The sequence below is a fragment of the Aspergillus heteromorphus genome (genome assembly GCF_003184545.1).
Source record: "Aspergillus heteromorphus CBS 117.55 chromosome Unknown BO70scaffold_6, whole genome shotgun sequence".
NCBI lineage: Eukaryota > Fungi > Ascomycota > Eurotiomycetes > Eurotiales > Aspergillaceae > Aspergillus > Aspergillus heteromorphus.
Genome location: NW_020290411.1, coordinates 281065 through 306585, shown reverse-complemented (window position 1 = coordinate 306585; position 25521 = coordinate 281065). Strand labels below are relative to the sequence as shown.

The 25521-nt window shown below is 54.3% G+C and overlaps 9 protein-coding genes across 9 annotated transcripts; 5 read left to right on the top strand and 4 right to left on the bottom strand.

Annotated features, from left to right (window-relative positions):
* Positions 1-675: 675 nt before the first annotated feature.
* On the top strand, positions 676-1242 carry BO70DRAFT_378111 (uncharacterized protein; the record flags this gene model as incomplete). The annotated part of the gene is made up of 2 exons (XM_025545246.1): positions 676-797; positions 852-1242. The coding sequence occupies 2 exons, from the start codon at positions 676-678 to the stop codon at positions 1240-1242; spliced, it is 513 nt and encodes a 170-aa protein (XP_025401368.1).
* Positions 1243-1629: 387 nt separating this feature from the next.
* Positions 1630-3603, bottom strand: BO70DRAFT_385775 (putative endosomal sorting complex protein TSG101; the record flags this gene model as incomplete). The annotated part of the gene is made up of 5 exons (XM_025545766.1): positions 1630-2154; positions 2283-2996; positions 3061-3299; positions 3379-3487; positions 3550-3603. The coding sequence occupies 5 exons, from the start codon at positions 3601-3603 to the stop codon at positions 1630-1632; spliced, it is 1641 nt and encodes a 546-aa protein (XP_025401367.1).
* Positions 3604-4038: 435 nt separating this feature from the next.
* On the bottom strand, positions 4039-4648 carry BO70DRAFT_195203 (uncharacterized protein). The gene has a single exon (XM_025538538.1). The coding sequence runs from the start codon at positions 4470-4472 to the stop codon at positions 4131-4133; it is 342 nt and encodes a 113-aa protein (XP_025401366.1). The 5' UTR covers positions 4473-4648; the 3' UTR covers positions 4039-4130.
* Positions 4649-4848: 200 nt separating this feature from the next.
* Positions 4849-6316, top strand: preB (alpha-factor pheromone receptor STE2; the record flags this gene model as incomplete). The annotated part of the gene is made up of 2 exons (XM_025545245.1): positions 4849-5593; positions 5656-6316. 2 exons carry the CDS (start codon positions 4849-4851, stop codon positions 6012-6014), a joined length of 1104 nt encoding a protein of 367 aa, XP_025401365.1. The 3' UTR covers positions 6015-6316.
* A 78-nt stretch (positions 6317-6394) lies between these two features.
* Positions 6395-8995, bottom strand: sly1 (syntaxin-binding protein). Its single transcript, XM_025545765.1, has 4 exons — positions 8773-8995; positions 8497-8713; positions 8052-8434; positions 6395-7996 (listed from the first exon to the last, which is right to left on the bottom strand). The coding sequence occupies exons 1-4, from the start codon at positions 8810-8812 to the stop codon at positions 6513-6515; spliced, it is 2124 nt and encodes a 707-aa protein (XP_025401364.1). The 5' UTR covers positions 8813-8995; the 3' UTR covers positions 6395-6512.
* A 1343-nt stretch (positions 8996-10338) lies between these two features.
* Positions 10339-15138, top strand: BO70DRAFT_385771 (uncharacterized protein). The gene is made up of 8 exons (XM_025545764.1): positions 10339-11052; positions 11103-11472; positions 11522-12038; positions 12406-12508; positions 12568-13115; positions 13168-13867; positions 13924-14502; positions 14555-15138. The coding sequence occupies exons 1-8, from the start codon at positions 10375-10377 to the stop codon at positions 14645-14647; spliced, it is 3588 nt and encodes a 1195-aa protein (XP_025401363.1). The 5' UTR covers positions 10339-10374; the 3' UTR covers positions 14648-15138.
* On the top strand, positions 14967-16632 carry BO70DRAFT_369490 (DUF218 domain protein; the record flags this gene model as incomplete). The annotated part of the gene is made up of 6 exons (XM_025544683.1): positions 14967-14970; positions 15399-15492; positions 15599-15706; positions 15829-15880; positions 16072-16426; positions 16490-16632. 6 exons carry the CDS (start codon positions 14967-14969, stop codon positions 16630-16632), a joined length of 756 nt encoding a protein of 251 aa, XP_025401362.1.
* Positions 16631-17926, bottom strand: BO70DRAFT_385769 (spindle checkpoint protein MAD2). The gene is made up of 8 exons (XM_025545763.1): positions 17794-17926; positions 17718-17743; positions 17639-17664; positions 17549-17587; positions 17466-17494; positions 17272-17417; positions 17152-17222; positions 16631-17092 (listed from the first exon to the last, which is right to left on the bottom strand). The coding sequence occupies exons 1-8, from the start codon at positions 17840-17842 to the stop codon at positions 16807-16809; spliced, it is 672 nt and encodes a 223-aa protein (XP_025401361.1). The 5' UTR covers positions 17843-17926; the 3' UTR covers positions 16631-16806.
* A 131-nt stretch (positions 17927-18057) lies between these two features.
* BO70DRAFT_310662 (DNA-directed RNA polymerase III largest subunit) lies at positions 18058-25221 on the top strand. Its single transcript, XM_025540164.1, has 5 exons — positions 18058-18869; positions 18927-20136; positions 20443-20556; positions 20669-20757; positions 20840-25221. Exons 1-5 carry the CDS (start codon positions 18133-18135, stop codon positions 25092-25094), a joined length of 6405 nt encoding a protein of 2134 aa, XP_025401360.1. The 5' UTR covers positions 18058-18132; the 3' UTR covers positions 25095-25221.
* The last annotated feature ends 300 nt before the right edge of the window (positions 25222-25521 follow it).

Below are 25521 nucleotides of genomic sequence, written 5' to 3'. Positions count from 1 at the left end.
ATGTCAATTTTATAATAGTTTTAGATTAATACTAATCTTCAATTACTCTTTTGGTTCTTATCCACTCTCTACCTCGTACTAGCTTGCGGTTTTTTGAAAGGAGCCTCGAGGTCTGCCCAGTGTACCTTTATGAAAGGCCAACAAAATACCACAGACTGGGGTTGAAAGCCCTCCGGCGGACATCGCAGCATCTAGCTCCCCAGCATTTAAAACAACGCGCCGAAACACTACTCACCAACTACAACTCAGCACAGCGCATCCAGACCTTGAGCATCAAGATCAAACTTCCAAAAAGACCCGCCCCGGGAGACCATAGGGGTCCAGGATGGCTCAAACACCCAGCCCGGCAAGCTAAAGAAAGATAAACATCCAAAAATGAGACCGCAACTAGGGTCTACGCTATGCTTCAGATATCCCTTTCCCTCTCCACCCTGCAGATCACCCAGTCTTTGGGCCATGAAGATCTCGTCCGTGGTCGAAATCGGATCTCGGTCCGGACAATGCATATGATAGTGGTTGTCCCATCCGCTCATCCCATCCGCTCATGCTATCCCATATTGTGGTCCGTATACCAACCACATCTTAATCTTCACTCTCGTCAAACCATCTATCAAAATACCTAGTTACCTCCCTACCAACAGAGCGAAATATACCAAACCATCATCTATTTCCAAAATGAAACTCCCATCCACAACCACCCTCCTCCTCCTCCCCTCCCTCCTCGCCACCACAGCCTGGTGCACCCCGGACCTCCAAAACGCCCACGACATCGACTGGTCCTCTCTCAGATCAGCCCTGTACTTTCCCCCTCCCTCCCCAATCCATCACCCACCCAACTAACCCTCCCCCAGACAAAGCCACACAATCGCCATCCCCACCAAAACCGCCAACCTGGAAAACATCTCCCCCCCACCACACTCCATCGTCGAGAAAGTCGTCACGGGCGTCCCGGCCACCGTGCTCGCCCAGCTGTTTGTCCCGGCCCAGCGCAGCGCCCTATCCAGCGACTTCAACGCCGGACATACCCCGGACTGGTACCTGGCGCTGCCGACGGACGTCAAGAGTTATTTGAGTGATGTGAAGAGACAGGTTGCGACGGGTGCGTTGACGGCGACGGGTAAGGAGGCGAAGGCGACGGGGGATGCGAAGACGGGCGGGGCGGGCAGGGCAGTAGGGAAGGGGGTCGATTTGTGGGTTTTGGGCGGGTGTGCGGTTGGGGTGTTGGGGTTGTGGGGGCTGTGAAGGGTTGCTATTGGGGTTGATGGGTTGAGTTGAGGGTTAGTTGAGGGGTCGGGTTTGGTGATGAGTGAGGGAGTTTAGGGCTGGGAAGGGGGTTGGATGTTTATGAGGGGATGGAGTGAGTGGGTTGGTCTGTCTGGACTGGGTTGTGCTTTGGTCTGGTGCATAGTAGAACGGGCTACCACGTTAGAAGAGAGATCATGTCTATATCTGTTGAGGGCGTCGATTTTAATTGTCAGATCCACTATCATAAGTAAGAACAAACGCTCAGATGTCCACTCAACCAAGTCCAATCAAGCTTATGTACATTGCCTAGCTTGGGTATACTGTTGCTGTTGCATAAGTCATCCATCCACAGACCAGTCTGCAGATAACCACAGCAACCACCATCTAGAAGGGATATTCTTCCAAGCCCATGCCCTTTCCGATTTTCCGGATCAGAGCTCTTTTCAGGAACGCCTCGCGCGCGAGCCCACGCGTGTGACGCGACCATGTCTCCACACCAATGACGCCCTTGACCAACGCAGCCTGTAGGGCGTAAATTGCCTGCTGGATGCCGCGTTCTTCGGCAACTAGGTCGTACAATTGCTTGCCAACGACCGTGGGGGCGACGAGGACTTCGTCGATCGGGGGCAGCCCTGAAGCTGCGGGGTCGGTGCTGGACGATGGGGCTGCGGATGCCGAGATGCGGCTTTGGGCGTCTGCAATCACGCCGTCTGCGCGGTGGAGGGATTGCTTCAGGACCGAGTTGTTCGACTGGAGGGTTGAATTAAGGGTGTTCAGCGACGAGATCTCGCCTTGTAGGGTGGCGATCGCCGCGTGCAGGGAGTGGGACTGTGAAAGCAAAGACTGAGCAGCAGACTCGGTCTGTGTGACGTTGCCCTGGAGTGTTTCGGCAAGGGTCTTGGAAACAGCCTGTAGCAGGGCGTCCTTCTCGGGATTGGGGGGATTGGAGGCGCCGGGCCGGTGGGTGCGAATGAAGGGAGTTCAAGCTCGAAAGGGGATGTGAGTAAGTCGGGTGTCTCAGCCTTGGGTTGCTGCACTGGCTGTTGTGCTTGCGGAAGCCCAGAATGGGAAGAAGCTTGAGACGGTGCCTGGTGCGGTGGGGGTCGTTGGTAGGTTGGGTGAGGAGCTTGTTGCACGGGGTAGTAAGCCGGGGCTCGTTGCTGAGTTCCCCGCCCAAGGTCATGTGTAGGGTTTACAGGGGTGCCGCGCATTGGCTGAAACTGAGCTGATCCATGCGGGTATGCAGGCGCTGGCTGGGGTCCATGGTGCGATTGATGAGGCAGCTGATACTGACTCGAGGTCCCAGGATTTCCGCTGCGCTCGGGTGGGTACTGCGATGGTCCAACCCCAGGGCTACCGACACTTGCTTGAGGCTGGAAAGGCAATCGTCGAGGATCTTGTTCTTTTGGTGGTAGGGGAGGGATTGGTGGGGGAGAATTGTATCGCCCTGCTGACGGAGTCCGTTGCGGTTGCGGCTCAACCGGCGTTTGGCCCGGCTTTGGAGGCGGCGGCGGAGGCAGTTGTGCATTCGTCTGCGGCGACGCGGTTGGAGTGCCATGTGTTGTCTGGGGGCGGCTAGGTGACGAATTGAGCTCTGGGGGCAAAGGAGGTAGTGGCGGAGGTGCCTGTCCATGCGCCTGGGCTGGCTGGGGCGGTCGCTGTTCTGCGGGTTGCTGCTGTTTGTATTTCACCGGCGGCTCCTTGGCGAACACCTCGCGTAGTATCAGGAGAAGGTCACTCAGAGACGATCGCTGCAGTTCCAATGTCAGAAACCCACCAACGTACCCGTTGCGAGATGGTCCCAGAGTTGCTCACCTCCCATGCTCCGGCCCAGTGTGCTAAGTAGTGATGGTAGATCCTCCCTTCCAACGTTACATGTTGTCCTACGCGCACAGCCATGTCTTGTGTTGGCGTCACGTAGACCATTGGGGGCTCTCGAGGGTAGGTGTTTGGGATCCATAGTGTGATAGGAAACTTGTAGACGGTGCCGCGAAACGTCACGGGCAACGTGCCGGATAGCTGGAGGAGCAGGGCGGAGAAGCCGGTCTCGTAAGCTAGAGGGAAGATTGATACGGTCAGTCAGGACGACAACAACAAGATGATCGTAGTTCAGAGGGTCAGGGGGTCACACACTGTAAACTTCGGTCCGTGGACCCAGGGAGGGGTATTGAGCAAGCACATTGGCGACATCATAGTAGGTCCGGTTGGGGTCCTGGTATGTTTGCCTGGGGTCGTGATGATCCTGGCTCGAGTTAGTGGGGGACAAGGAGAGGTGGGATGAAGATGCAGTCGGGAGGGCATTACCCTGACCAGGATACTGTATAGCCAGTTGAGGGTCCTCTGCGGCACGGCAGCCATGGCGAGGGACGGAGAGAAGGCGAAGGCGCATGGTGGGATGGAGGAGTTGGAGGAGTGGCCGCAGCCGTTGGAGTGAGCGAGCGAGTGGGGCCTTGCTGCCTTGCTCCACCGCCGTCTCCCCGCAGCTTCTCTCAGCGACTCTCGACGGTGACATCCCCTCTCCTCGGATACACAAGACCCCCAACGTTCCACAAAAATGAATTCTGTCATAGCTCCAGTGTCACCTCCGTGCCGTGCCGCTCTGGCCATGACTTCGAGATAGATGAAGTACCTATGCAGCTCAGCTAGGGAAACATATTTTTGCATTCAACTAGCATCTATGAACAATGATATTCCAGTGATGGAGCCTATCGTTGGCTACCTTTCCTCGTATACCACACCCCAGGCATGCTCTAACGCAGAAAACAACTCCTTACTAAGATTCCTGGCAAATAGCTCGAGTCTCTGACGAGAAACCCGGTGGTCCGGCCATATTCCTTTTTGGACCATGTGGACAACACCGGGGTTGGAATGGCCGATAGCATATTCTAGCTCAAGCAGGCTGTCATCTTGTCATCTTCACCCTCTACGATATGGTTTAGATGGCGGTTAATGATAACATTAATGGCCGTGACCCCCGCGGCCAGGTTGCGGTACAACGGCCCCTCGAGATACGCAGCACAATGATCGTTTGAGCAAAGGCATGGAAGGTGATCAATCCAGCAGCTTGAACAATCCTCGTGGATTAGGCTTGCGGGGTGAAAACAAATCAAGGACGGCGTTATGGTTGATGCTGGTCGCCACAACGCAGGCTCCCGTCGAGGTGACTTTCCCTTTCGGGCACGCCATTGTACTTTGCGCCGGCCTTCATATTGTTTGTTTCGCAACATACTTCTTCACCTGGCCCATATAGCTGAACGAAGCTATGATTGAAATTGTCTCGAACAGGGATCCACTTTGTCAACTCCTAGCATTGTTGTTCTTTATATACCCTTCATCCTACCTATTGTTTGTCTCGGGTGTTGTACGAGACAATATCACACACCCCCCTTGGCACAGTTGTCATATGGGATTGAGACTCCAGCTGGGATTTTATTTTGATTGGAACACCGAGTGTCCTCCTCAATGGCGTATACAAATCATCGTCTCGTTCATTTTGCACTCTTCGGTTGATCAAGATATCTTCATTTCTGACTGACTACCTTCGTCGACACTTCACATACAAGTCAAAGGTCTACGAACATGTCATCCGATCAAAGCACCATCATGGCTTCGGATTTTGACCCCTATACCCAGAATGTCACCTTCCATAGTGTCGCCGGAAATCTCTTTGAGGTGAACGTGCAGGACATTGACATGTATATGCAGTATGGCATCCGGATCTGTATCAACTACGGCGCCCAGCTTGGAGCATCGATCATCCTGTTTGTGATTCTCCTGCTTCTGACCAGACCCGAGAAGCGTCGCTCCTGCGTCTTCATCCTCAACTGCTGCGCGCTGCTCTTCAACGTCGGCCAGCTTGTCTGCCAGGTCCTGTACTTCACCTCTCCCTTCATGCGAGTCTACTCCTACTTTGCCGGGGATTTCTCCCAGGTGCCCCTTTCTGCATACATAAACTCCGTCACTGCAACGGTCTTCACCACCCTCCTGATGATCAGCATCGAGACCTCTCTCGTCCTGCAGGTCCAGGTCGTCTGCGCCAACTTCCGCCGTCGGTACCGCCACATCCTCCTCACCATATCCTTGGCCATTGCAACCATCCCCGTTGGATTCCGCATGGCACTGATGGTTGAAAATGACATCCTCATCATGGGAGCACAACCCAGCTTAAGCACCATGGCACTCCAAAGCAACGAGAACATCACCGTCACCACCAGCATCTGCTTCTTCTGCGCCATCTTCATCGCAAAGCTAGGCTACGCCATTCGACAGCGCAGAAAGCTGGGCGTGCGGGACTTTGGACCCATGAAAGTAATCTTTATCATGGGCTGCCAGACCTTGGTCATCCCAGGTACGCATGCACATCTTCATAACCCCTAAGACAAGACCAGCTTCACTAATGGATCAAAACAGCCTTCCTATCAATCCTTCAATACATCCTGGTTGTCCCTGCACTCTCATCCAACGTTATTACCATCGTCACTATTTCCCTCCCTCTATCTTCCATCTGGGCCGGTGTCACCCTAGACAACCCGCACGATCGTTCCGGCTCTGCCTCCTCCCCCCGTCGAAACCTCTGGAACATGCTTTCATTCTCCAACTTCCTGGATACCAGACAGACTAGCTCCACGACTCACAGCATGAAGCCCGCAGTCTCCTGCTACGCGGATCGGACTCAACCCAAGCTGGAGCGCGACAACAATGCGTACGGCATCTCCGTTGAGCATGATATCTCCGTGCACAGTGTCAGACAGGAGAAGGATATCGTTTGAATTGAACTTTGATCCTGTACTGTACTTCTAGCTGGCAAGATTGACCAATCGTCACTGACGTACCATTACGTGGGTAGTTTAATTGTCTTCTTCCTCTCCTCAAATTTCTTTTTTGATTGTTCTTCTAGCTCTCCTCCAGGGGATTTGACTTTTCTTTCTTTTTTGCCCCGGGCTTGTCACCATGTGTTTCTGCATTGGCGGCTGACTGCCTTCGTTTATTGTTGCTGTTGCTTTTTGCTTTCCGTTTCGTTTCTTGGCCAGGGGATGTGCCTCGATGTACTATAGCTTTTATTAAAGGCAGGCAATTTGATACATTTACTTTTTCAAGTCTTCAAGACAGACTTCGTATCCCGAATAGATAGATAGGTAAGGTAGGCAGTAAACGGAATCGTCTCCATAAGCGTGTCGATTAGCTATAAGTACTATACGTCGAAGGCAAATTCTATTTGCTACTACAACTCCTCCCTAACCACCTTCCATTCCAGACAATAGCAATATCTAACCCTCCCGGCCTAGCTTGGCCAAGGACTCCGTCAGGAACTCAGTCGCGTTCATCAAGTCGGTACTACCGTAGACGACTCTCCGTCTGGGACCCCCGGGGGCACCGGACGCAGCGGCGCGGTTACCGGCCCCAGCTCCGTCAGCGCCGGGCTGTCCGCTCGTCCGACCGACCCAGTCTTGCAGGTTCCCGTACTCGTCCATGCTGCCACCGCCAACGGTGAAGACGATGGCTTCGTTGAAGGCCTGGCGGCGCTGGCCGAAGGTGGCGGCCATTCCGGGGCCGGAGGCGTTGATGGGCTGGCCCTGGGCGTTGCGGGAGGCAGAGGCCGGGGGCATGGCGCCGCGGGCGTTGGCGCTGCGGGGGTCGAAGTAGAGGTAGGTCTCTGTTTTGGCGATGGCGGAGCTGGAAGCGGAAGCCGGGTCCATGATGGATTCGGTGATTTTGGTGAGGGTGAGGTCCTTGTTTGCGGGGAGGAAGTTCTTGACACCGGAGATGAGGGAGTCGAAGTTAGCGCCGAGGGCGCCGGATGTGATGCGGTCGGTGAGCTGATTGGAGAGGGAGGAGAAGCCGCGGAGGAGGTTGGAGGACTGTTGTTGCGGGGCGGCGGTCGCGGTGGTCATCATTGTCATGCGGGTGATCTCGCGGACTTGACGCACGTAGGCCAGCGGGGTGACGTCCGTGACTCCGACCTTGGTGAGGGCTTCTTCGAATTGGCTCATCTCGGCACGGGAGACCTCCGTTTCGGTGCTCAGGAACCAGATGATGAACAGGCGGAGCTTGTCCAGCGGGTTGTTGCCCTTCGTGGAGTCGTTGAGCAGTTCCATGATCTGGGCCTTGGACTGCTTGGTGATGTTTTCTTCGAGTTCGAAGAAGTTGTCGAGCTGACGGTCTTTGATTCCCTTCAGTAGGGCGGTGGCGATGTTCATGTGCATGTCGAGAATAGCTTTGCGTTCCCGAAGCTCCGGGAGGAGGGTGATGGCGGCTTTTAGGTGCTGCGCAGAGGCGCTGGTGTCGTTCTGGAGATCTTCGATCGAAGAAGCGCCTGTCTTCTTTGTGATCTCGGTGGCATCCTCTTTGTATCGCGTAAGCTCTGTATCGATGTCTTCCGCCACCTGCGGGAAGGGTGCACCGGCATTGCGCTTCCAAAAGAAGTCGTTGCTGTTCAAGTCGTACGCCCTCTTGGAGACTTTGTCGGGGTTTATTTCATCCGTGGTTTCTACTGTGATCCGATTGAGGCGCATCTGTAGAACGTCCTGGACGAGAGATTGGTACGTCCATGAGTGGGAAAGCATCGGTACTAGATCCACGTTGCGGTCCACGATGATCAGAACCGGTCGCGCGGATGGGACGCCAGGAGTGGCCTTCTTCGAGAACAGATTGTCTTTGGAGTTCAGGATGTGATCGCGTAGCTTGCGGTCAAGCTTCGTCGCTATTAGCTCTGCTGCGCCGCCTTTGGGACACCGAATAATTGGGATGGCACCTGTTCATACCATCGTCAGCAGATGACTTCTGAGACCTGCGTTGTCCGTACATACCCATAGTAACGCTGACGCTAAACAAACCGCTGACGATTCTATCCACCATTGCGTCTAGATCATCGTCGCTGGTTTGGGCGCTGTTGATCTTCCAGTATGCATCATTCCCCAGTCCCAGGCTGAACAGGTCGGGCTCAGCCACGATGAAGTTCAAGTACTGATCAAAGACCTGAGCGACGTGTTCCGCGGTCCCGGTTGTCGCGATCTGTGACGCAAAGTCTTCGAGGAGGGGTCGGGGCACGGAGGATAGAAAATTGACGTAGGCGGGCGAGTAGAGCCCGCGAGAGAGGTCATTTGTGATCGCTTCGACATTGGCAGGTGTTGGTTCGACGAGATAAACGACGGGGACATCAGGGATGGGGTATCGATTGGAATTGATGCCTCTGGGGAATCGCATTAGCTAGACCCTTGGGAATTCAGGGACCTCGGCAATAGGAGTTCGTACAGATGGATTGTGACCCCCCAAGCCCGGAGGTCATTGACACGGAGTACGCTGCTGATAACATCTCGCCCCATGCCGTCAAACACAAGGACCTTCCAGATCGGATCGCCATCTTCGTTCAACACGGGGGTCGAGATGAGGCCCTGCGCAGACGCATCGTGGTGGGCGTCTTCCGCGGGCTGGGGATCGTGGTTCAAGTTGAGGATCTTGTGGATGGAGGCTGAGTTTGGTCAGAGCAAGGTGGTGGTATAGAGGAGGTAGAAGACAACGGAAACCTACCGACCTGACGGTCCCTCAGAGATGCTGGGTGTGAGGCCATAGTAGGTTGGGTTGGACTTGCTGCGGCACACCCCGGACGGTATCACGATTACCTGGAACGGGTCTGATTCATGACATGTAGCGAAACCACCGGAGGAAGAGTAGACGACAGGAAGGCCTATCTAGTCCAGGACGGGTCAATGTCCTGATTGGAGTATCGCAACGGGCAAAGGCGGGCTGTGACCCCCGCTGGAGATGAATGTAATTTATCCAGTAACAACTACGCTCTCTCCACCTGGCATCCTGAGAGCTCCCCGATCGATGAGGCGCTGACCTAATCCCGCCCGGCCAATCGCCGACCCTGGAAAAGAGCAAACCACGCAAACCACGCAAACCAAACAACCCGCGCAAACGCTGCAGCGGGATCATGTGCCTTGCGCTAGGTCGCAAGAGGCGTAGCTCGCGCAGTGGCCCAACCGAGCGCCGCCCGGCTTTTTCAGCAGTCTCACCACCACCACCACTACCAACCACCTCCCTCCCTCCCCCATCCCTATCCCTTCCACCCTCCTCGTAAAGCAAATGACTATGCTGCTAAACTGCAGTCCCGCGTGGTTCTTTGTATAACACCTTTTCTTATCATCTTTTAAGACAGAATAAGGAGAAGAAAAGGTCCACCAGGACTGGCAGGACGAGTGGGATTGACACCCTTTCCCCCCAGCCCCAGCTGCCTTACAAGAAGACCCAGAAGGAGTGAAAGAGAACCGAAGGCAGGAGAAGCGTGAGCAGGACAAGGATACAAATCCAGCTTAAGGATTGCTTGAAAGAAGAGAAGAGGCAGAAGAAGGTGTCTCAGCGAGACGGATTATCTTACGTCTATTATACGGAGTACGGAGTACTTGGCCGGTGTATTCGCAACAGAAGTTGGCCCAGCTTGTGCATCATCATCAAAGACCATCTTTTTGTCTGCTTAAGAAGGCGCGCAGAGGGTGCACACTGGACGCAGCGCAACGTGGACGTGGACGTGGACGTGACATAAGGCTCTCAGGCACCACAAGGCCGAAAACTCTGGTTTGCCGTTGCTGTTTCTCTCACCCTCAGGTGTGGCCCCCCTCTACGTCCGCCAAAAAGGGAGGGACTGTCCCGCCCACCTACCTACTATCTATTTGCCACCCGCGAAGTTCACCCTCAGGCTACCCGGATCTCCCTCCTATCTTTGTTACCCTATCGAAGGACGGAGTATCGGCGATCTCCCCCGGGCCAGCTGACAAACCCGGCCTGGACCAGTGATTCGCCCAGCCAGCTCCTGTGCCAATATCCGGCTCCATTGGGAAGGTTTTCTGCGCCGCCGTTACGTGCGAACGGCCAACCAATAAGCGCGTCCCTTGGGTGCCCTCCCCCCCACCCAGGATTTTCCGCCAACTCCGACCACCAGCAGAGTGGCGCCATTGGCTCGCCCAGACTACCCGACTGTTGCCCCGAACCTGCCCCCCGGCACGTGGATGCATGTGACTTATACTTAGGTACCTTTGACCGGCCTCGCGTTTAGTACCTTAACTCCACCCGCCGCGGCGCTACTTGCTGCGATCCCTCCCCCCAGAATATACACCCACTCCAGAAGCGGGGATGAATGGTAGCATGGAACAGTCGCCGTCGCAAAATATCCTGCGCGGGCTGCACCGTGGGCCAGTAGACCCCGGCTCGTTGCCGCCCGAGTACTGGAACAACTTCGAGCCTTTGTATACTACCCCCGACCCCCCACATCAACACCCGCATCCACCCCAGCAACCGCTCCAGCAGATCCAACAACCGCAGCAGCAACAGCAACAATCGCAGCCGCTGGGAATCAACTGGGACCATCCGGTTTTCAGTCAGAGCACACCATCCCGAAGTCCTCTACCTACGCCGCAGGAACCGACGCATGGCATCTACCCGCAGCCGACGCCTCAGTCTTGGCGGTCAAACTCTTTGCATCCCCAGCAGCTCATTCATCCAGCGCCAGCGCCGACACCACATAGTTTTATAAACCACCAGCAGTATCGCCAAGCTCCCCAATTCCCGCATGGGCAAGCTACGTTTGACACGCAGCCGCTTCCCGCATCCGACAACTCACACTATCAGTCCTACACGTTCCCGCGAGCATACTATCCTCCCCAGAACCTCTCCGTACCAGATGTCTTCTCTCAATCAAATTCTCCTCGGCCCGCTCAAGTGCAGCCTCGGCCACCGCAATACAGATCTGAGTCGCATCAGCATCAAATACCGCAATACTCGCTTCCCACGGGTTATTCGGAGGGGAACTCGGTACGACTTTTTACGCCCTTTCCTAAGTGTATACAGCTAACGAATACTAGCATGTTCCGATCAATTTCGCTGCTGGATATCCCCAGTCGACTCCAACCGTACCTGATCAGACCATCAACCCACAGTTTCTCAATTCTGCACAACAGGCGGCCAACCAGCAGGCTCCGCTTCATAACAGCCTCCTTTACCTAAACCCTGCGGACTATGAGCGTTCTGAGGAGCCGAAGTACGCAGCAACAAACAAGACCGCCAATCCTGCCTCTGATCCTGATCGCATGAGGTTTCTTGCTGGGGATAGACTGTACAACTTTTATCGAGATGATATGCAGGTCCCGCAGGTACTGGGCCATCCCCAGCCCGTTTCGAGTAACCAGCCGATTGCTCCAAATACGAAATATGAGTTTGTGGTACCTATGAACGGTATGATTCACTGCCACGTCTAACCAGGTACATTCATTGACGGGAGTAGGACACAACATCATGCCCGCTCCCGCAGCGGTGAAAGCGACGAAGCCGAAGAAACAGCCTAGCGTCAAGAAACAATCGCAGACTCAAGCAAAGAAGGCCACGATGAAAGGGGGTAGCAAAAAGCTGGACGGGAAGTCTGCTTCGTCGAGTTCTGAGTCGGACAGCTCTGACTCCGAACTCGAGATCCAGGCCCCTGAAGAACCATCCCCTCTACCACCCACTCGTCCTAATGAGCCGGAGGCTGCTGCGCAGTATGACGCTCTTAAAGCTGTGTGGTCCCCACGTAATAGGCGACCCAATGTTGACAAAGTCAAGGCTGCACTGGTTGCGTTCAAAGACGTCGTCAAAGCTGTAAGGGACTCCTGGAAGGAGAGCACCCAGGCCATGAAGGTCGCAGAAAATAAGGGTGAAAGTGAGAAAGCCGCGCAGCTCAAGAAGGATGCTGTGCTTCAACGCCGCCTTATGGATGTGGTCGTCAGCACCACTCTAGAGAAAGGCCACCCCGTCATTGTCGAGAAGTATGTCCTTTTTCTTTCCGTTTCCTTTCCACACTTGGCATGTCGTCTTCATGGCCATAGAAGTCAGAAACGAATTGAGAGCCTATCCCGCGTAATCTCCCTAGTGTGGGCGTTGGCATTAAGAGCGCTTATCTGTAAGGTGAATATCTGCTCTCCAAGCGGGTCCTTAATCATGAGACAATTGGGAATAATACCCTGGATCAGAGGCGCCGTTCTGGCGCCTAATGCCACTGCTAAAGGCTCCTTCCAATGCCAACGTCCGGGGTCTGGGTTTCGCCTGCTCTGCGATCTCTTGCATGAGATGATTTGCAAAGTTTTTCTTTCAAGTGTTGTTTGCTGGCCAAATTACTGACGCGCGTGTTTCCAGGCTGGGTGAACATCCAATGGCCGTAGCTGCCTTGTATTCGTTCCTGCTTGATCGGCACCAGGCTTCTGATATTGATGGGGCTTTGACAGTGAATATATTAAAGGTAATTTACCCCGCAGCCGCGCGGGCTCTCTGGAACCACCGCTGACATTTGCCCCGCAGCTACTCTCCCGCTTCGTGACAATGGATGAAGAAGTCCTTCAGAAGACAAATGTTAGCAAATTATTGCCTAGATTTGTGAAGAGGGGAGGTCAGATAGTCAAAGAGTTGGCACAGAAGATCTTAGACAATGCCATTGCATCTACAAAGCGAAAGCAAGAGACGGCGAAGTCAACAGCCAAAGAGGGATCGCCTGCTAAACCTCCAGTCGCCGAATTGGCCGTCACAGATGGACGCGCCGACCTGGCTGGGTCTAAGAGGCATCGGGAAGGCGAGGGGAATGGGCAGCCTGCTACGAAGCGAGTAGTTGTCTCGTCAAACCCCAAGACGGTCGCGAAACCCAACACTGTCGGAGCTCCTGGTGCTGCTGCCAAGCGACCGCAAGAGGTAGGACAGGAGAACAAAGTCTCTGCGGCCACTGCGGCCCGTCTCAAGGCCAATATCATTGCTCCTAAGCCTACCAATCTTTTTGGCAGTCTTAGCTCAGCCTCAAAGAGGCCCGGAACTTCGAACGCAGAGAGAGCTGCCGCTGCCGCCGCAGCAAAGACTCAGTGAGTAACTCGCATCTTCCAGTCCAGAACGGCTACTAACTAAAACAAATAGTCCCGCGGAGAAGAAGGAAGCTCAGCCCGCGCCTCCTAGACCTACTTTCTCCTTCGGGGATTTAATGGCAGATTTGAACAAGCAGAAGGATCCCGCCCCTGTGGAGCCTACTGAGGACAGACCCCCTGAAACCGAGGAAGAACGGAAGAAGAGGTTGCGGAAAGAGGCACGACGGAAGCTTCGCGTAACCTGGAAGCCTGATTCTAGTCTCACGGAAGTCCGTTTGTTTACGCACGATCCTGAGGAAGAACTTGGGCCAGGTGATCGTTCGTCGCGAGAGGCGGGAGATGTCAAGGGTGAAGGCAGTGTACTCAAGCTTCACAGAGATCTGGATGAGCTCGAGGAGGAGGACGACGGTGGTCTTCGCGAAGAGCAATTGCTCGAATATTACGAGCCGTCTGGTAAGTCAATAGCTTCGTCAGCTGTTGCAAACTCTACCCTCACACTAACTGGGTCAGAAACCGATAAGGAGAACATCAGTCCTGAGGATCGCGCCAGAAGCTATGTTAAGCGTGGCGGCAATCAAGAGCCGACCAGCGCCGAGAAGAAAGCTCAGGAGCATCGCGAAGCCACGACACTTATGGTTTTCTATACTTCACCTGCGGATGTGCCATCCACGCCGAAGGAACCTCCTCCGCCAGATACTGATGAAGCAGCGCCAGAAGTGGTATCATTCGGAGAATTGCCGGATCATGTGAAGGTATGTCCCTTCCCAATATTGTACACTCAAAGACGAAGTCCTGACAGCTTCTCCAGGCCCGACAAGACCGATACTTCGCCATGGTCAACCCACAGCCAACACCCGCGCCTCAGAGCGCACTTAATGGCCAGTTTGATATCACAAACCTACTCAAGGTCATCCAGACTGGGCCACAGCAATATTCGACGCCGCCGGTACCTCAGCCTCAACCTGCGCAAGCGCCCATGTCTGATCTTGAAAGGACGTTCAGCATGTTCCGCCAGCAGCAGCAACCCCAGGCACCGGTCCTACAGATGCCTCAATTGCCCCCTGCTTCTCAGGCACAGGCGGCACAAGGTGTTGATTTCCAGAGACTCTTGTCGATTATCAATACCCAACAGCAAATGCAGCCAGCAGCACCTGTCGTGCCTCAGGTGCAACCCTCGCAGCCTAGCATTGCCCCTAATTTGGCTGCCATCATATCCCAGATCACCAGCCAAACCCAGCAGCCGAGCGTTGCCAGCGCGCCCCAATCGGGCCACTATGAGGACCCCGAGCGCAAACGCATGCGCGAATCCGGCGGGCTTGACGGCCAAGACGACGACAGGTTCAATTCATCCAAACGGAACAGATCAAATGAGTCGAATAAGAAACATGTAAGCATCCCCTCCATCCTCTCTACCATCCCTCCTTCTAACAGTGCTTAAGCCCAAAGCTGGATTGGTTCCTTGTCGATATTGGCGCGAAGGCAAGTGCCGCAAGGGTGACGAGTGCACGTTTCGCCACGATTCTCTGAACTGACGTTCTTATTTCCTATTCTCCTGATACCCCCCTTGGTCTTCGTTCATTCCTAAATCTATGTAATTGTCTTGCCTGTCTCTCAGCATCTCTCCCTGCGGTTGTTGTGTATTTGGCCGCTGCATGTGTCGCATTGTCAAAATTACGGTGTGTCGGGTTTTTTCATTGACTTGGCAAGCTTCCCCTCGGACTGATTGATCATCAACGCATCCTGCATCTTATTTCGAAGCATACCTACCATCATACATGGAATGGAGTACGGGTGGAGTTATGTGAAGTTTGCAGATCTATTATTTTCCTTCTTTTTTTCTTCGTTGCGGCTATGGGTTTCTACAAGGGATGGTTCTATGCCGGGCGTTATTAGGTGTATGGCTCCTGCTCTTGTTCCGGACAGGTCAGCATGTACATTAGTCGCGTTAAGCTGTGGCAAGGGTCTCTCCGCCGACAAACAACCTCCGTGGTTGAATTCCATTTGTTTCTATTTTAGGTTCCTGGTAACTGGATTAGCGTTTCAGAATGCGATTGCTGTAAACAATTATTTTCGTGAATATCATCTGTAGTTAGTAGTCGGTAGACCGGCTTAGGTAATATACAACATCTAGTTGGTTATTCCACCAAACATGAACATACTAAATACAACCCCTCCCTATACAAGATCCCTAGGTACTTATATCACTCCAATCTCCCAGCACCTAGCACCTCGCACTCTCCGAGAGGGCAGCCTCCCCAAGCACCCCATCATCCTTCCGCAAAGATGCCCGGTCCCCCCACCCCACCCACCTCATCATCGTCTGCTGCCACGCCATATACACCGGCGGACCAACCCACGGCCTCTCCGAGGACGAATGGTAAACCCCCCCCCCCCCCCCATCCCCCAATTTGAAAGCAGCACCATGAATCTGCCTCTCCATCAATTTCCACTAACAGCATGCCATGATCTTTTGTTGTGGAAAGGATAATAGAACCCTTCCAAAGAGGCGAAACGCCCACCTTCACAGAACATGTCAAGGCGGGGTTACGGGCATTGGCCGAGGACGAGCATGCGGTGTTGGTTTTCTCGGGGTAAGTATACCCATTGCTTTTTTCTGGAATTCGAAAGTGGTATGTATATATACTATTGGGGATTGGTAATGGGTGTAACGAGATTGAAGATGGTATTGTTTGCTAATGTGGTGTGGGTGTAGCGGAGCGACAAAGAGACCGCGGACGCAGCTTGAGGAGGGGGTTTCTTACTTGGTGAGTGTCCTGTTGCTACGGTCTTTTGATCCTCTTTTCATAGTAGGATTGGGTTTGGGTGAATTGGGCTTGATCATTGAAAGTTTTGGCAATAATCAACCCATCCATCCCAGCAGTACTTTATATGTTTATATCTCGACCCGCTCGCTCGCTCGCTCCCCGAAACTACTAACAAACAACATACAATACAGAACCTCGCCAAAGAAAACAACTACTTCTCATTCTCCTCTCAGATTGACTCTGCGCGGATAATCGCAGAGACACACGCGACAGACTCCTATCAGAATGTCCTGTTCTCATTGCTTCGCTTTAGACTGCATGTGGGGTCCTATCCGCGCCGGGTTACCGTTGTGACGCACGAGTTCAAGAGACAACGGTTCATGGAGTGTCATTTCCCGGCTCTTGGGCTGGAGCAGCCCTTCTGTTTGTGTTGCTCCGGGGTCGAGGCGGGGGTTGTTGGGATTAATCCGCCGGAGGAGGTGACGCCTTTGGCTTCTGTGGTGGCGGGGGAGGAGAAGAGTGGGATCGGGCTGTGGAGGGGGATTTGTATGGGGTGCAGAGGGAATTGTCGGGGAAGAGGGTGAAGAGGGGCTGGGGGTGGGGATGGAGATGGGGTTGTTTGTGGGGTGGGTTTGGAATCGGTCGTTGAGAAGTTGGTGGTTTGGGATGGAGGAGATACGGGGAATGAGTGGTTTCCGAGGATGAATCAGTTGCCGTGGTGTGGTGGTGGTAGTAGTGGTCATCAGCAATGATGCATGCATGTTCATGTTCATTAAGTCATTGATAGCCATGCGATGAGAAGAAGCAGAAATATCAAAATACATAGTAGCGAAGTGAAGAAGAGATCCCCGAAATGCTCCGAAACTCAGATCCCATCCTCTTGTCCCTAACGCCTCCGTATGAACACCCGTGAATCAATGTATCTTCTAATCGGCGAGACGGTAGCTGACCAGGGTCTCGACGCGATGGTTGTTGGTGCTGAAGCTTCGGAGCTGCACCTTCTCCGCGTTCTTGATCTCCTTCGCGTCGCTGTCGCCCCATTCGACGGGCACCTCGGAGTCGGCGTCGGCGTACACGAGGACATTGAATGTGCAGTCGCCGCCAAGAACAGGCAGGAAGGTCACGGAGGCGGTGATCTGGCGGAAAATGGCCTGGATTTCGTCCTGGATCACCTTTTCGGTCTTCTCGATCGGTGCGGCGGCTTCCTTGTCACTGTAAAGGGAGTGTCTGGTTAGCGAGGGAATCCGGAAAGGACTGGCAGGAGAGTATACCCAGGGGCGTTTTCCTTGTCACCGGAAGACTGGGATGACTGGCTCTTGGTGTGTTTCCCGAAGATTTGGACCTGAAGGCTTGTCAGTTCGTGCATGTCCCCGAAACTAACGAATGCGTACGTCAAACTGCCATCTTTCCACATGCTCGCCAGTCTCCTTGTCGGTAATCACAACGACAAGCTTGGAGATCTTCCCACCCATCATCCATTTGTTCAACTGCGACATGATCTTCTTGATGTAGGCTTTGACCTGGTCGTCGGAGGTGACTGTTGTCGGTCAGTATTGTGGGGTGTTGGACAGACGAGAGGACGAACCAAGCATGTTGAGGCCATATTTCTTCACGCTATACCACAGGTTGTTAGATGACTTCGTAAAATTGCAGGTGCAAGATACTCACGTGGTGAAATCCTCGGGAGGATACACGCCTCTCTGGAAGCTATCGAAATCGGATCAGTGGTGTCCGTGCATAAAATGCCCGAGAACTTACAGGATGGAGTTGATGGAGTATTCGAACTAGGCATATTAGTCAACGCCGGTCCAGGCTCCGTCCAAAAGAAAACACTCACGAATTCCGCCACCATCTTCGACGATCCTGTCTGGGTATGAGCTTGAGTGGAGATCTGACTGGCTGCGGTCTCATACCTTTCAAGGACAGCTTGTGGACCTTGGATTTCTCCGTTGAAGCCGACATCTTGGATAGATTGACACGGGATCCGGGATTGTTGGCGAAAGGGGGTGGTGTCGTGTCGTGTCGTGGGGTTGAAGCGCGCAGGAAAGGTGTTGGTGAAGGGAGGAGGAGAGCTTTGTTTATTGGGATAGTCGCCGCGGCAATCACCGCCCGCCGCCGAGTCCGCAGCGTCTCCGCAGAGCCGCACTTTTCTCGCCCGCCTCATCGCCTCGCCCGGACTGCAAGCGCCTGTCAGTGTGTCTGCGCACTTCCCAGCCCCAGCAATTCCCTCCCATGCAATTGCAGACCTCCCGATGCGAGGATGCCTGCAGTTAGCCAGGTGGCTGAGCGCAGCGCCGAAATGCTCTGCTACAAGCCTCCTCAAGCCGCCCACCGGCCTTTCTAACCCAGCCCGGTTTTTCACCTCCTCCGCAGCCTACGCGGCATCGCGCCCCAAGTCGATTGCCCGCCAGCCGTCCTCCGAACTCGAAGACCGCATCGCAGCCATCCCGATCGACCGATACCGTAACTTCTGCATTGTCGCCCACGTTGACCATGGCAAAAGTACACTCTCCGACCGACTCCTCGAACTCACGGGCACGATTCAACCGGGAACCAACAAGCAGGTTCTGGACAAACTTGATGTCGAACGTGAACGGGGTATTACTGTGAAGGCACAAACATGTACCATGATCTACAACCATAAAGGCGAAGACTACCTGCTACATCTCGTTGATACCCCCGGACACGTGGACTTCCGCGCGGAGGTTTCGCGCAGTTATGCTAGTTGCGGAGGAGCGTTGCTCTTGGTTGATGCCAGCCAAGGCATTCAGGCCCAGACTGTTGCAAACTTCTACCTTGCATTCTCTCAGGGCTTGGAACTGATTCCTGTTATCAACAAGGTGGACTTGCCGTCCGCCGACCCGGATCGCGCTCTCAAGCAGCTGCGAGAATCGTTTGAACTCGATACGGATAACGCAGTGCTCGTGTCAGCAAAGACCGGTTTGAATGTGCAGGAATTACTTCCGAGTGTGGTTGAGAACATCCCAGCGTACGTGGAGTATCCCGAGCTGAACCCTGCCAAGCCTGAAAACTAACTCGCAAACAGACCTGTCGGTGACCTCAAAAAGCCTCTCCGAATGCTCCTCGTTGACTCGTGGTACGATACCTACAAGGGCGTCGTTTGCCTGGTTCGTGTTTTCGATGGCGAAATCAGACCAGGAGACCACGTTGTGTCATTCGCGACAGGAATCAAATACTACGTCGGAGAAGTCGGCATCATGTACCCCAATGAGATATCACAATCGGTCCTTCGTGCTGGTCAGGTCGGCTACATCTTCTTCAATCCGGGTATGAAGCGAAGCAAGGAAGCTAAGATCGGTGACACCTACACCACAGTTGGATCGGAGAAGCTTGTCGAGATGCTTCCGGGCTTTGAAGAGCCCAAGGCCATGGTTTTCGTCGCCGCTTATCCGGTTGACGCGGATCATTTCGAGCATCTGGAGGATAGTGTCAACCAACTCTGCCTCAACGACAGAAGTATCACTCTGCAGAAGGAGTCGTCCTATGCTCTTGGTGCGGGTTTCCGGCTCGGATTCTTGGGCACTCTACATTGTTCCGTCTTCGAGGATCGTCTGCGCCAGGAGCACGGTGCCAGTATCATCATCACTCCTCCCTCGGTTCCCATCAAGTTGATCTGGAAGGACGGCAGGGAGGAAATCATCACCAACCCCGCCAAGTTCCCCGAGGAAGATGACGTGCGCTCCAAGGTCGCCGAGATCCACGAACCCTACATCCTCGCGACTTTGACGCTCCCGGATGAGTACCTCGGAAAGGTCATTGAGCTGTGCGAGGCCAATCGCGGCGTCCAGCAGAGCATTGAGTATTTCACGTCGACCCAGGTCATTCTCAAGTACGAAATCCCCCTTGCGCAGCTGGTCGACGACTTCTTCGGCAAGCTGAAGGGTTCCACCAAAGGATATGCCACCTTGGATTATGAGGAGTCCGCTTGGCAGCGGAGTCATGTCGTCAAGCTCCAACTCCTGGTTAACAAGGCACCTGTGGATGCCGTCGCGCGACTCATTCACACTAGCCAGGTTGCGCGGCTGGGCAGACAATGGGTGACGAAGTTCAAGGAGCACGTTGACCGACAGCTCTTTGAGGTCGTGATCCAGGCGGTTGTCGGGCGCAAGGTTGTGGCAAGAGAGACAATCAAGCCGTACCGGAAGGACGTGTTGGCGAAGCTTCATGCCAGTGATGTCGGTCGACGTCGGAAGCTGTTGGACAAGCAGAAGGAGGGCCGGAAGAAGCTGCGGGCGGTCGGAAACGTGGTGATTGAGCATAAGGCGTTCCAGGCCTTCTTGGCTAAATAGACATGAGGGGGAGATGTATGTATTTGTACAGTATACCATCTATATTACCTATACCAGAGCTGTCATGTTGTATTATTATTATTTATTACCAATTAGAGATCATTGCTCCCTGCCAGAGTTAATAGATTCCTGATAGATTCCTGAAGGATATAGATTGACAGCCGTAATGCAGGCCGAATGCATAGGGCACTGCGGGCGTTCTGATTGGCGGAGGGGCGGAAGCTGGAGCTTACAATTCCACCCGCAGAAAAGTTCGTCGCCGACCCCGCCGCCGCGGTCGTCTGCAATTTCTCCCCTCCCGCCGTCGACTTCTCTTGCCGATCCTCCTTCACCTGTCTCTCAGACTGGCTGGCGCATCGCAACCCGGTTCAAGTGCTGGTGACCTGCTGTCCGTCGTCCGGTGACTCCAGCGCCGTCGCATCCTTCCCGTTGAGTCATTGTCGCCTTGCCATGATCAGCATTTGACGACGAGATGCAGCCTCCCGAAGGTGTGCAGGTCGACCTGGGCAAGGCCCAGGTCATCGACCGCGTTCCCAAAGTTATCAAGGAGTTGAAGTTTGGTGTTCTGTAAGGGAGACCTTGTTCCATCAGTTCTACCCCTCCTCGACCGGGTCCGGGCCGTCGTACTAACACTGCGGGATGTGGTTAGGTCCAACGATGACATTGTCAGCCAGGGTGTGGTGGAGGTGTCCGACCGGAAGTTCTTCGATCTCGACCATGACCGAGCCGTGGTAGCCAACGGCCCTCTCGATGCGCGCATGGGTATCTCGAACAAGACCGCATCATGTCAGACGTGTGGTGGCGCCCTCCAGGTGTGCAATGGTCACTTCGGTCACGTCCGGCTCGTCCTTCCGTCCTTCCACGTCGGTTATTTCAAGCGGGTTATTACGATTTTGCAGGAGGTTTGCAAGGAATGTTCGCACATCTTACTCCCCGAAGCGGAGCGCCGTTCCTACCTCCGTGAAATGCGTCGTCCGGGATTGGATAATTTGAGACGGTTGCAGATTGCGAAGCGCATCAACGAGCGTTGTCGTAAGACGCGCAATTGCGAAAAGTGTGGTGCGGTCAATGGTGTCGTCAAGAAGGCGGGAACCAGTGCGCTCAAGATTACCCACGACAAGTTCCGTGCGTTCAATGCGTCTACCTCGGTCAAGAAGGTTCCGCCGCCCAGCAAGATTGTCTTCGATCGGTCATTCGATGAGGCCAGGACGTCCAACGCGGAGGTGGAAAAGCACTACAAGAAGGCACAGGATGATATGAATGCTCTGCGCGTGTTGAACCTGTTCAAGAAGATTTCCGATACCGATTGCGAACTGCTGGGTCTGAATCCGAAGGAGGCGAGACCGGAGATGTTCCTCTGGCAGTTTATCCCTGCGCCCCCGGTGTGTATTCGTCCGTCCGTCGGTCAGGATGCGGCGTCGACTGAGGACGACTTGACTGCGAAGCTGGGTGATATTGTTCAGAGTAACCTGAACTTGAAGAACGCATTGCTCAAGGGAGCCCCGGTACAGACGATCATGGAATGCTGGGATTACATGCAGCTGCAGATTGCCGTCTACATCAACAGCGATGTGCCCGGTCTCAACAAGGCCGATCTTGGAAAGCCCATTCGCGGTTTCGTGCAGCGGCTGAAGGGAAAGCAGGGTCGATTCCGTGGTAACTTGTCCGGAAAGCGTGTGGATTTCTCCGGTCGTACTGTCATTTCGCCCGATCCTAACCTGCGGGTCGATGAAGTCGCCGTTCCGGAGCTGGTGGCTAAGAACATGACTTACCCCGAGGTTGTTACCCGGTACAACAAGGAAAAGCTCCAGGGGAGAGTCCGCAACGGTACGAAGAAGTGGCCCGGTGCGAATTATATCATGAAGAAGGGCCAAACTTTCAAACTCTTCCTCAAGTATGGTAATCTGAATATGATTGCCGATCAACTGCAGGAGGGAGATGTCATTGAGCGTCACATTGAGGACGGTGATATCGTTCTGTTCAACCGACAGCCCTCCCTGCACAAGCTCAGTATTCTCTCCCATTTTGCCAAAGTCCGTCCTCATCGGACTTTCCGACTGAACGAGTGTGTTTGCAACCCGTACAACGCAGATTTTGACGGTGATGAAATGAACCTGCACGTGCCTCAGACTGAGGAGGCGAGAGCGGAGGCGATGGAACTGATGGGTGTGAAGAACAACTTGGCGACGCCCAAGAACGGAGAACCGATCATTTCCGCTATCCAGGATTTCATCAGTGCGGCCTACGTGCTGAGTAGCAAGGATAACTTCTTCGACCGCCGTTCATTTACGCAGATATGTCTGTACATGCTCGGGCCGCAGACACGGTTCGACCTTCCTGCGCCCGCCATCCTTAAGCCTCAGATGTTGTGGACGGGAAAGCAGGTCTTCAACATTCTCATGCGTCCGAACACGGATGACCCCGTGCTTGTCAACCTGGACGCTGCGTGCAGAGAATTCAAGGCGCCAAAGGATGGCGCACCACGAGACTTGGATCCTAAGGATGCCTGGCTCGTCATCCGAAACTCCGAAGTCATGTGTGGTGTGATGGACAAATCCACCATTGGTTCCGGAAAGAAGGACAATGTGTTCTACATTATGCTGAGAGATTTCGGGCCCGTGGCGGCGGCTGAGGGTATGAACCGCCTGTCCCGACTTTCGGCGCGTTGGTTCACAAACATGGGTTTCTCTATCGGTATCACGGACGTTTATCCCAGTGAAAAGCTGCTGGAGTCGAAGAACGACCTGGTCGAGACGGCGTACGCGAAGTGTGACGAGGTCATTGCCCAGTACAAGGCCGGAACCCTGGAAAAGTATCCAGGCTGTGACGAGCTGCAGACAATGGAGAATCAGCTGTCTGGTATTCTCAGTAAGGTCCGTCAGCAGGCCGGAGACGAATGTATCGCTCAATTGAGCAAGTACAACTCGCCCCTGATCATGGCTACGTCCGGATCCAAGGGTTCGAGTATCAATGTCTCGCAGATGGTTGCCCTGGTCGGACAGCAGATTATCGGTGGCCAGCGTGTGCAGGACGGCTTCCAGGACCGTACCTTGCCCCATTTCCCGAAGAACGCCCGCCAGCCGCCTTCGAAGGGTTTCGTCCGCAACAGCTTCTTCTCCGGGTTGACGCCTACGGAATTCATCTTCCACGCCATGTCCGGTCGTGAAGGTCTGGTCGATACGGCCGTCAAGACTGCCGAGACGGGTTACATGTCTCGTCGGTTGATGAAGTCCCTGGAAGATCTGTCTACGCGGTACGATGACACCGTGCGCAACTCATCCTCGGCCATCGTTCAGTTCCAATACGGTGATGATAAGCTTGATCCCTTGGACATGGAGGGTAAGGCCAAGCCCGTCCACTTCGACCGGACTTTCATTCACGCCGAGTCCACAACTTATAAGAACGAGGAGCCGAGTTTGCTCCCGGCCGAGATCATGGATATCTGCGAGCAGATGCTCGGGAAGGAACGCGCAAAGCTGGTGCGGAAGGATTTGATGGGTAATGAGCTTGGCTACATGGACCGCAGTGATCACGGTATCGACCAGTACGAAAGTGCGCGCGATTTCCTCGATTCCATCCAGCAATACGTTTCTACCAAGGCAGACAAGCTGATCTCGCGTGGTGGTGACATCGATCCCAACGACGAGCGCAGTCGACAGGGTCTGAACCACACCGGCAAGCTGACGGATCGCACGCTCCGGGCTTTCATCTCGTCGTGTTTGATGAAGTACAAGAAGGCTCAGGTCGAGTCCGGTCACGCTGTGGGTGCGGTTGGTGCGCAGTCTATCGGTGAGCCCGGTACCCAGATGACGCTGAAGACTTTCCATTTTGCTGGTGTCGCCGGTATGAGTATTACTCAGGGTGTGCCCCGTATCAAGGAAATCATCAACGCCTCCAAGGAGATCAGTACGCCTGTTGTTGCGTGCGAGCTGGTCACGAAGGACAGCACCATCGCAGCGCGGATTGTCAAGGGACGAATTGAGAAGACCTACCTGCGGGACATCATCCACTACGTCCGGGAGACGTGGACGGGCAAGGAGGCGTACATCACGGTCAAGATCAACTGGAAGACGATCCAGGACTTGGCGCTCGAGCTGAAGATCGAGAACATCCTCTCCGCGATTAAGAGCCACAAGCGGTTCAAGGCCGACGATCTGAAGTTCCGGTGCTCGCGGTCCCACATCCACATCTACATGGACGTCGACCCGAGCAGCAAGGCCACGCTCTCCAAGACGGAAATCGCGTCGACCAGCGCGGATCCGTTCCTCCGGCTGAAGCATCTGAAGCGCATGCTGCCCGACATCCAGGTGCTCGGTCACCCGCTGGCATACCGTGCCATTATCCGCACGGACGAAACGTCGACGACGAACACACTGCTGGTGGAAGGCTACGGACTGCGGGCGTGCATGACCACGCTCGGAGTCGACGGTCTGCGCACATCGACCAACAACATCATGGAGATGCGCGACGTCCTCGGTATTGAAGCCGCGCGGTCCACCATCGTGCAGGAAATTAGCGAGGTGATGAAGGACATGGACATCGACCCGCGCCACATGCAGCTCCTGGCAGACGTCATGACCTACAAGGGCGAGGTGCTCGGTATCACGCGATTCGGTCTGGCGAAGATGCGTGATTCCGTCCTGCAGCTGGCATCGTTTGAGAAGACGGCGGACCATCTGTTCGACGCCGGTGGTGCCGGTCGCACGGATCTCATCGAGGGTGTGTCGGAGTGTATTATCATGGGCAAGACGGTGTCGCTGGGCACGGGAGCGATGGAGGTCGTGCGCAAGATGAACTTCTTCCAGGGCCAGATCGGGGCGCGCAAGACCACGTTCGAGGATACCTGGACGGAGGTGTACGAGGCGCCGCTGGAGAAGGGCAAGCGACGGAAGACGCGGTCATGATCCAGACTCCGTATCGAATCTTCATGCCGAAGGGTTGGTCATGTCTAAAAGTAGCATACCCGGCGTTTTGAGATGTACTTTATGGTTTTAGCGATACCGCGAGGTAGACGACAGTCTTGTACATGCCATCAATATTAAAATATTCATCAATATTAAAATATTCAATTGTTGTATAACCTTTTAAATCAGTGTCACTTTTGAAGTATCATCTCGAGTTCCAGGAGGTCTTTGGTTGGTAGACATTATCTAGACCTGTACCTACCCAATCCGGCCTGCTTAATAACCGGCGATAACCCAACCCACCCCCACCAGGAACTTTTCCATCGATAACCACCACCATCATCCATCCACTTCAATCACCACCCTCAATTCCTCTCTCACCACCACCACCAACAAACCAAACCCACCGACCTCCTCACCCCAAACC

What these genes read in the sequence shown, in the direction of transcription:
- BO70DRAFT_195203 (XM_025538538.1), bottom strand. Translation starts at nt 4,472, where the DNA reads ATGTTGCGAAACAAACAATATGAAGGCCGGCGCAAAGTACAATGGCGT.
- sly1 (XM_025545765.1), bottom strand. Translation starts at nt 8,812, where the DNA reads ATGGCCTCACACCCAGCATCTCTGAGGGACCGTCAGGTCG. An exon ending in TCTGAGGGACCGTCAGGTCG is followed by an intron (nt 8,714 to 8,772) that starts GTAGGTTTCCGT and finishes GACCAAACTCAG; the next exon opens with CCTCCATCCACAAGATCCTC. An exon ending in TAGCGTCAGCGTTACTATGG is followed by an intron (nt 7,997 to 8,051) that starts GTATGTACGGAC and finishes TGGTATGAACAG; the next exon opens with GTGCCATCCCAATTATTCGG.
- BO70DRAFT_385771 (XM_025545764.1), top strand. Translation starts at nt 10,375, where the DNA reads ATGAATGGTAGCATGGAACAGTCGCCGTCGCAAAATATCCTGCGCGGG. An exon ending in GCCGCCGCAGCAAAGACTCA is followed by an intron (nt 13,116 to 13,167) that starts GTGAGTAACTCG and finishes TAAAACAAATAG; the next exon opens with TCCCGCGGAGAAGAAGGAAG. An exon ending in ATGAGTCGAATAAGAAACAT is followed by an intron (nt 14,503 to 14,554) that starts GTAAGCATCCCC and finishes ACAGTGCTTAAG; the next exon opens with CCCAAAGCTGGATTGGTTCC.
- BO70DRAFT_385769 (XM_025545763.1), bottom strand. Translation starts at nt 17,842, where the DNA reads ATGTCGGCTTCAACGGAGAAATCCAAGGTCCACAAGCTGTCCTTGAAA. An exon ending in CGAAGATGGTGGCGGAATTC is followed by an intron (nt 17,665 to 17,717) that starts GTGAGTGTTTTC and finishes TAATATGCCTAG; the next exon opens with TTCGAATACTCCATCAACTC. An exon ending in CCTCCCGAGGATTTCACCAC is followed by an intron (nt 17,495 to 17,548) that starts GTGAGTATCTTG and finishes CCTGTGGTATAG; the next exon opens with CGTGAAGAAATATGGCCTCA.
- BO70DRAFT_310662 (XM_025540164.1), top strand. Translation starts at nt 18,133, where the DNA reads ATGCGAGGATGCCTGCAGTTAGCCAGGTGGCTGAGCGCAGCGCCGAAA. An exon ending in GCCGGAAGAAGCTGCGGGCG is followed by an intron (nt 20,137 to 20,442) that starts GTCGGAAACGTG and finishes CCCGCAGAAAAG; the next exon opens with TTCGTCGCCGACCCCGCCGC. An exon ending in GAGTTGAAGTTTGGTGTTCT is followed by an intron (nt 20,758 to 20,839) that starts GTAAGGGAGACC and finishes GGATGTGGTTAG; the next exon opens with GTCCAACGATGACATTGTCA.